The sequence below is a fragment of the Mandrillus leucophaeus genome, unplaced genomic scaffold (genome assembly GCF_000951045.1).
Source record: "Mandrillus leucophaeus isolate KB7577 unplaced genomic scaffold, Mleu.le_1.0 Scaffold434, whole genome shotgun sequence".
Lineage (NCBI taxonomy): Eukaryota > Metazoa > Chordata > Mammalia > Primates > Cercopithecidae > Mandrillus > Mandrillus leucophaeus.
This window is the reverse complement of record NW_012104632.1, coordinates 1,707,568-1,717,062: the sequence shown is the minus strand read 5'-3', so window position 1 is coordinate 1,717,062 and position 9,495 is coordinate 1,707,568. Positions and strand designations below refer to the sequence as shown.

Below are 9,495 nucleotides of genomic sequence, written 5' to 3'. Positions count from 1 at the left end.
CCCGGCGCTGGAGCTAGGCTGCCAGACTGGCAGGGGTGGCGTTTCGCGCGAGACCCTCAGCGGGGAAGGTGGGGGGGTCGGGGTTGTCTCCGCTTCAGGTCGCACGTCCTAAGACCCGAGGAGGGGACTGCGCACGCCACCAAGAGGGCGCACAGCCAAGGCTGGACGATGCGCGGTCTCAGAGCCGGGTTTCCTGCCCAGGGAGCCCGGCTGCGCTCGAGGGGACCCCGATGTCACCGGGAGGGTCTGGGCTCGGTGCACCACGCCCCCCTCTGCTCCCGGGGCCTCTGCGGGGACGGAGGTCTCAGGAAAGTAGCCTTTACGCGGCACCGATCGACACCCCCAGCCGGCCGGGCGGACCTGGACGGAGCGTCCCTGCTCGGGACCTGGCGCGGAGCGCCGCGCGCTCGTGGTGGCGCCTCGGCCTCCCCACCGTTCGGTCCCGGGAGGCACGGAGCTCCCGGCGGGAGAATGACGGCTGGGCCGGGCCAGGCGTGGGAGACTCCCAGACTCCGACCTGCCGGGACGGCCAGCTGCTTCACCTTGGACGTGGGCAAAACTTCGGAGCCTCGATTATGTCGCCTGTAACCTGAGGACAACGGCCTGGAAGGGGCTCAGGCGACACGGCAGCCCTCACAGGGGCCGATTTAACCGGTCTGCCGCCCCTCCGCGCCGGACAGCCAGGCGGGGTGCCAAGGAAACCGGGATGCGCCGGCTTGCGAGCCCACCGTGACGCAGAGCTGGCGGCCGCTAGCGACAGCCACCCTGTGAGGGACTTTCCCCCCAACACCCTAACCGCTTTCCCGTCCCTAAGGGTCCCCTGCCGCCGCGGCTCCCTCTCTGTCTCTCTGAGGAAGCCCGGCGCAGCCTAACCCTCCCGGGGCCGCGGAGAGGGCGCGCCAGGCGAGGATTTGCGCCAGGCCCGCGGCGCATGCTCAGTGGTTGGGGACTGGGCGGGTACCCCGGGCGGGGAGCCTGACTGAAGGGCGGCTCTGCTGATTGGTCGGGCTGCTCACGCCACGCCCGTTGCTTCCCGGTGGACAGTTCCTTACCTGCGGGGTCGGCCTCCGTAGAGCGCGGTAGCCTTGAAAACCCAGTTTTGGGAGAATCCCTGCCGCGTCTCCGGCCCCAGTACCCAGAGGTTTCATAGCCGCCATCACTGCGGTGGAGGAGGCCGCCTGTAGCTTCCCACCCCACCAGAAAGCCTAACACTGGCCTGAAGCGTAATCTTAAAGTGGTAGGGGAAAATACCGATCTAGCGCGGAAAGCAAAACACCTTCCTTCTTGGTTTAATGGGCAGGTCTGGAGGTGAGGCATGCCGTCAGCACTCAGTAATTGCTTGCAGGATCGGATTGTTTCCCCAGTGGGTGGGGACTGGTGGGGACTGCAGGATGTAGCATTGAGTGAGCCTGACAGATTAGAAGATAAAACAAGTGTGATAATAAAAACAATTACACACTAACCCATTTCCTCCTCTGTGAAATGAGGAATGGCCTAGACGTTTTCCAGACCTCTTCTGTCCTAAGAGTGGAGCTGGGTGACAGAGCAGGTGCAAGCCAGCCTTTCCCTGCCTCCCCGGGGAACGCACTGTTCAAGAGCAACTCAGCTCGCATTGACGCCTTTCAGCTGCAGGAGTGTGGCCGCTCGGTTCTCATCTGAACTGTTGACAACAGTTGTCTTCTGAGAATCATAAATCAGAGCCTCCCTTTAGGCTTCTGACTCCCTCAAAGGTACCAGACAACACAAACTTTTCCCCTTTTGTTACCTTGGCTCTCTAAGCTGTATCTACTTCTATACAAGTCGAACAATTTTGTCTTTTTAAATTAAAAACAAAAGCACCTAAGGTTGTAGGGTTTTATATTCTTTTTTCTTTTCTTCTTTTCTTTTTTAAAGAGCTATATGATGAGAGTGTGTGTGTGTAGTCTAAAGAACAAAATTTCAACAAATAGTTTTAAAGATCTGATTGGCTTCTAGTAGCAATTCACGAGCCAGGCAGCATTCTGACTACAAAATAGACAGGAGCTCTGTGAGAATGGAAGAACAGCTGGGTTTTATTAAGGTAACTTAAGCAGGAACAAGGGAAAAGTATAGTGCAGAAAGCACATTAGGTAACATCAGGTTACTCTCCTTTATGGGTTAAAGCAGAGGGGGCTGCCGTAGCTGGCTCACGCTGACTGGGCCCCGTTTGACTGGTTGCTATGAATCTCCTGGTTTTTGGGAAACTGGCCCTTTTGGGGATTTTCCTGTTTTTTAAAATCTCTGTTTAGTTATGTAGCACGTAATACTGTGGCTTCATTTTAGTTTGGTCTGTTGGGGCCTAGTTCAGGAGCTCAGTCCAAAACAATGGCCTACCATAAATTTTATTTAAATGTATGTATATCTGGAAAGTGAGGAATTCCCCAAACCTACCAATTTTATCCATATCTCTACCACTCCTAAATTCTGTACTTGCTTGCTGATTCAGTATATTCTAGAATTGGCAGATTTTCATTTAGGAAGCAGAGAACAACACACAATGTGCCAACAGTAGTCATTGGCGATGTCTAACCAAGCACAGGTTCTGACAGACAAGGAGGCATGGAAACGCGAACTAAACCCAGGAAGATGGATTCACCCAGCAACCCACAGTGGAGCCTCTTCTTCCTAGTGAAGTGTTATTGGTAACAAATGGGACATTTCTAGTGTTAAAGTTTCAGCAGAAACTTGGTCCCTACTGTTCTGGGTTGAATTGTACTCCCCCAAAAGATATATTGAAGTTCCAAACCCAGTACCTGTGAATGTGGCCTTATTGGGAAATAGGTCTTTGCAGATGTAACCAACTTAAGTTGAGGTCCTACTGGAATAGGTGGGCCCTAATTCAATATGAATGGGGGGGGTGTGTGTGTGTGTGTGTGTTTGTTTGTTCTGACAGAGCCTCTATTGCCCAGGCTGGAGTGCCATGGTGCAGTCCCGACTCACTGCAGCCTCTGCCTCTCAGGAGGTTGGGATTACAGGCACCTGTCACCACACCTGGCTAATTTTTTGTATTTTTAGTAGAAACGGGGGTTTCACTGTGTTGGCCAGGCTGGTCTCAAACTCCTGACCTCAGGTGATCCGCCCACCTCAGCCTCCCAAAGTAGTGGGATTACAGGCGTGAGCCACCACGCCCGGCCTGAATGGTGTCTTTATAAGAAGAGGCACAAATACATACACAAAGGAAAAATACTATGTGACAACAAAGGTAGGAAGGAGAATACTGCACACCTGCAAGCCACAGAACAGCAAGGATCACTGGGAACCACCAGAAGCTGGAAGAGGCAAGGAATGATCCTTCGCTAAAGTTGCAGAGGGAGCATGGCCTGCTGACACCTTGATTTCAGACTTCTAGCCTCTAGAACGGTGATAGAAGCAATTCTGTTGTTCTAAGTCACCCAGTTTGTGGAGCTTTGTTACAGCAGTCCTGGGAAACCAACATGCTGGCCAAAGGCTATTTTTAAAATTTCCACCAGAGTGGGCCTGGAATTGTGTGAGTTCTTTTGGCATCACTATTTCTCGGAGAGAAGTCATACTTACAGAGGGACAGAGCATCAGCCCAAAAGAGGGTGCTACCTGTCTACCTGGGATGAGGCTGACCTCTGGCTGGGCTGGGTGGATGATGTCTCAGATATGGTAGAAGATACACCCACCTACATTAGCTTGATGGAGTAACCTCATCTTTGTTTTTCCAAACTATAGGAAGAAAGCTTTTCTTTCTGTTGAAAATGAAACTAGTAGGTAGTAGAGATGAAATATAATTGCAGCCAGTTCTGAAATTTGCATATAAATGACTGTACTACACGCAAATTTATAATTCAAGTGTTACCCATGCTTAATGATAACCTCTTACTACATCATTTCCTTGTTAAGTTTGCTTTAGGACTTGTATGTGTCTTAATAACATATAATTAGTTTAAAATCTCTTCCGGTCATATCTTGAAAGAGCATGTCTGTTTTTAGCAAAAATAACAAGTGACCCATAAAAAGGAGGCACTCCTGTGCACTGTCACATACAGGGAAGTGTGAAAGGGGACTTTCGCTCTTTATTTTATCCTTGCATTGTTTGAATTTTAATTTTTTTTTTTCTTTTTTTGAGACAGATTCTTGCTCTATTGCCCAGGAAGGAGAGCAGTGGTGCCATCACAGCTCACTGCAGCCTGGAACTCCTGGGCTCAAGCAATCCTCCCAGCTCACCCTCCCATGTAGCTCAGAGGACAGGTGCATGCCGCCATGCCCACCTAATTTTTTTACCATTTGTCAAGACAGGGTCTCACTATGTTGCCCAGGCTGGTCTCAAACTTCTGAGCTCAAGTAATCCTCCTACCTTGACCTCCCAAAGTTCTGGGATTATAGGTGTGAGCCACTGTGCCTGGCCTGACTGAATTTTTTAATGAACATTCACTGCCTTTATACGTCATTTATTAGGGTGATGCAAAAGTAATTGCGTCTTTTATTTCAGTGGCAAAAACTGCAATTACTTTTGCACCAACCTAAAAACTCTTTTTTTTTTTTTTTTTTTTTTTTTTTTTACAAATTTGTTTATTCCACTAGATAAGCAGAAAACACAACCTTTCAAGGCAGAGCATCTGGGAAAGGTATTACAATTAATCTAACACATATGTTTCCAGATACCACTTAGGGTTCATGTTACTGGAGAAATGTAATCCCCTCTTTCACTTCTGTTTTACTCAGGAGACATTCCTAGAGGAAATGGAATATGAGGTCTTTAAGACATAGCTGAGACCAGGGCATGTCACACTTTATTATGTGTGTAAGTCACCTGTGGATCTTGTTAAAATGCAGGTTCTAATTGAGACGGTCAGGTGTGGTGCCCAAGATCCTACAGGGCTAACAAATTCCAGGTGATGTCAAGCTCCTAAATCAGATGCTGCTCACCCACAGACCACACCTGGAGTAGCAGACACTTTGACTTCACTGTAGGCTCTTGAAGATTCTCCTGCTGACTTTCAAAATTTAAGCAGGAAGGTGGCCAAACACTCAATAGGAAAATGGGCAAAACTCATTACCAAACAATTCACAGAAAAGATATAAAATGTCTAGTAAACATATGAAAAGGTGTTTGACCTCATTTATGATGTAAGAAATGCAAATGAAAACTACACTGATATACAATTTCTCACCAAATTGGAAAAATTGTAAGGTATCACACTTCATGTGGAAAGGCTTTTGGGAAACAGGCACTGTCACACATCGCTGGTAGAGATGGAAGGCGACACAACTGCTATGCAGTGGCATATGGCAATATCTGACAACACAATGTATGCATTTGCCATTTGTGCCAGCAATCCCACTACTGGGAGTTTTCTGTGAAAATACACCTTAAACAAAAAGAAAATATTATGCACCGGGTTATTCATTGAAGCATTACTTATAATGGCAAAATATTGGAAAATATCTAAATACCCAAATATTGGAAATAGAGCAAAAGTGGTGCATACACATAAAGAGATATTATTCAACTGAGAAAATGAATGAGAAAGATGTGTATTAATATATGTGAAATGATTTTCAGGATATGTTGTTTTAAAAAGAAAAAAAAAGCAACTGAACTATGCTGTCTTTGGGTAAAATATAGGGGAAAGTATGCTAGTATCTGCTTATTTCTACCAAAATCCCCCAACCCACACAGGAAGGATAGCTAGAGATCACTAAATTTGTCACCTTCAAACGTTAGGTGGGAACAAAGCAGAAAGAAAAGGAGGAATGGGGAACAAAGGGTGAGTAATACTTCTCTGAATACACTTTTCTGTACAGTTCTAACTTTTTGATATTAATGTTTTACATATTCAAAAAAATAAGGCAGAACATAAAATTAACAATGAAGAAAACTCAGCCAGGCGCGGTGGCTCATGCCTGTAATCCCAACATTTTGGGAAGTGGAGGCGGGCAGATCACAAGGTCAAGAGATCAAGACCATCCCGACCAACATGGTGAAACCCCGTCTCTACTAAAAATACAAAAATTAGGTGGACGTGGTGGCACACACCTGTAATCCCAGCTTCTTGAGAGGCTGAGGCAGGAGAATCGCTTGAACCCAGAAGGCGGAGGTTGCAGTGAGCTGAGAACGGGCCATTGCACTCCAGCCTGGTGACAGAGCAAGACTCCATCTCAAGGAAAAAAGAAAAAAAAGAAAACTCTAAAATGGAATACAAACGAACACATAGACCTATATAATGAATAATGTAACCACACTAAGGTCAAAACATTTTTTAAAGAACAAACCCCAGTAAGTTTGAACAAAGCGTATGAACTATATGCCATTAGATCTTTAACCTAAAGAACTCAAAAGAGTATTGAACTCTGGTAAGCTGGCTGTTTTTGTTTGTTTGTTTAATTTGCAGATGTATGAACTAGACATTCTGAAATGAATTTCTGTATATTTCAAGACTGAGAAAATAAGTAATATATTCTTGATAATGGGAAGTGGGTTTCTCAACTGTCAGAGAAAGGATTTAAAAATATGGAAGGAAGAAGGAAAGAATAAACCCTGTGGTGTTGGATTGGCTTTGCGGATATCAGTATAAACTCATGAGTTTTAATAGATAGATGACAGAGAGAAAGAGAGATAGGTCCATACATATCACATCAGTGGTATGCCACTGGCCTATACCAGCTCAATTTTCAAGTATTTTGCAGCAGGCTGATATTAAACTGACTTTTAGATTGACAAAGATGGGAGTATTATCACCAAGGAAATTGGTAAATGCTACAAATCAGGGATTTATTTTTCCCCAGAGAGCCAACTGTTGAACATTCATCAGCACACTACTCTGTGTGTGTGTGTGTGTGTGTGTGTGTACATACATGTAATTTCTAGTTCCATCCACTAAAGTGTCCTACAAGCAGTCACTTTCATAGTAATGAGCACATCTAGCACCTAGAACTTGCTTTCCAAGTAGCAGTCTTCAGTAAAAGGAGCCAAGGCTTCCCAAACAAAGAGTTGATTTCAGAAAGTTCAAGACAATCCTGCAACATCTTAGCCAAACATGCTAGGACACAGCCTGGGCAGGTGTCCAGACTGTGCTAAGTCTGGTGCTTCCCAGAATGCATGGCCCTGCCCTGTGACTCCCCAGAGGGCTCTTGTACGCTCTCAGTGAAGCTGAAGCCCATTGTGACCCAGAGACTCTGTTTAGCTTGTTTGCTCCTAGGACCCTCCATCTAAGAGTGCCAGTATTGCCCAACACAGCTCAGTGCATGCTCCCTACTCCATCTTTAGAATAATCACTATTAAGATACATTTATATGTAAATAGTTCTTGACAAAAGAAAATCTTTCATTGAGAAAATTCAACAAACAGGTTAAAATCAGAGTGGGGCAGCTAAAGAAAGAACTAGTAAAAATAAAAGATCAGAAGGAATAATGCATGGGTAGATGCAGAGGTTCACCACCTAGGTCCCCCTGCAAGGAAAAGCTTGTTGCCCAGGAAGTAAAAAGGACAACCTCGACTGCCAGCTCCATCAGGGTCTGCCTCTGCTTCTGCTGCAGAAAGCACCTCACCAGTAATCACATACTTGCCAGGGAAACTCACTGCGTGAAGGAATAAAGTAGGAGCTGAAAGTTGCGGCGGTTTCAGGCTGATGTGGGAAAACTCTGATAGACGATTTGATTCCAAAGCTCTCTGGTGGGTGGGCAAGTGCTTGGTCAAGCCTGCATCACTGTTCAACTTCTCTCTCTGCACACACCTGGATCCTCCTCTTTCCCTTCACAGGTGTTGATTCCTAATAAACATCACCCCAAACTTCATCTCAGCATCTGTTTATGGAGTACCCAGTCTGCAACAATCCAGAATGCAGGACAGAGAATCAGATGGAAGATATGAGGAAAGAGTGGAAAGAAATGGAGGAAAAGTGAAAAAAATCTAACATGAAATAGTAAGAGAGAGAAATAAGAGGAAATCCATACCTAGATGCATCATAATGAATCTGCAGAACCAAAGAGAAGATCATGAATGTAAACACAGACTGCTCACAAAGATGAATGACAGACAGCTCAACATCAGTGAAAGCTAGAAAACAACGGAATAGGCCAGGCGCAGTGTGGTTCATGCCTGTAATCCCAGCACTTTGGGAGGCTGAGGCAGGCAGATCACCTGAGGTCAGGAGTTTGAGACCAGCCGGGCTAACATGGTGAAACCCTGTTTCTACTAAAAATACAAAAAATTAGCCAGGCGTGGTGGCGCGCGACTATAATCCTAGCTACTTGGGAGGCTGAGGCAGGAGAATCGCTTGAACCTGGGAGGTGGAGGTTGCAGTGAGCCAAAATTGGGTCATTGCACTCCAGCTTGGGCAACAAGAGGGAAACTCTGTCTAAAAAAAAAAAAAAGAAAGTGAGAAAACCCACAGAATGGGAGAAAAATATTTGCTAATCATGTATCTGATAAGGGTCTAATATCCAGAGTATATAAAAACCTCTTGCACTTCAATAATAAAAAGTAAAATAACCAAATTTTAAGATGGATAAGTCATCTGAGCAGACATTTCTCCAAAGATACACAAATGGCCAATAAACACATGAAAAGATGCTCAATATCATTAGTGATTGAAAAATGCAGATTAAAACCATGAGATACCACTTCACATGCTCTAGGATGGCCATAATGAAAGACAAACAGGCTGGGTGTGGTGGCTCATACCTGAATCCCAGCACTTTGGGAGGCGGAGGCAGATGGATCACAAGGTCAGGAGTTCGAGACCAGCCTGGCCAACATGGTGAAACCCCCGTCTCTACTACAAATAAAGAAAAATTAGCCAGGCATGGTGGTGCATGCCTGTAATCCCAGCTACTCAGGGTGCTGAGGCAGGAGAATCGCTTGAACTCAGGAGGCGGAGGTTGTAGTGAGCCAAGATTACGCTATTGCACTCTAACCTGGGCAACAAGAGCGAAACTCTGTCTCAAAAAAAGACAAACAAAAACAAACATGGGTGAGGATATGCAGAAATCAGAACTCATATACATTGGAGGTTGCATTGTAAAATGCAGCAGCCACTTTGGAAACAGTTTAATAATTCCTCCAAAAATTAAACATACAGTTATCATATGACTCAATAATTCTACTCCTAGGTGCATACCCAAGAGAACTGAAACACACATGTTCACACAAAAACTTGTACATAAGTTTTGTTTACATGTTTATAGCAGCATTATTCATAACAGCCAAAATGTGGTGATAACCCATATGCCCATTGATAAATGGTTAAACAAAATGTGGTAGACTCTGCCGGGTGCAGTGTCTCACGCCTGTAATCCTAGCACTTTGTGAGGCGAAGGCAGGCAGATTATCTGAGCTCAGGAGTTCGAGGCCACCCTGGGCAACATGGGGAAACCCCGTCTACTAAAACTATAAAAATTTAGCTGGTCATGGTGATGCATGCCTGTAATCCCAGCTACTCAGGAGGCTGAGGCAGGAGAATTGCTTGAACCCAGGAGGCAGAGGTTGCAGTGAACCAACATCACGCCACT

The 9,495-nt window shown here is 45.7% G+C and overlaps 1 protein-coding gene across 1 annotated transcript; it reads left to right on the top strand.

Moving 5' to 3' along the window:
- Positions 1–6: 6 nt before the first annotated feature.
- On the top strand, positions 7–1,838 carry LOC105549324. The gene has a single exon (XM_011993803.1). It carries the CDS (start codon positions 169–171, stop codon positions 586–588), a length of 420 nt encoding a protein of 139 aa, XP_011849193.1. The 5' UTR covers positions 7–168; the 3' UTR covers positions 589–1,838.
- Positions 1,839–9,495: the final 7,657 nt, after the last annotated feature.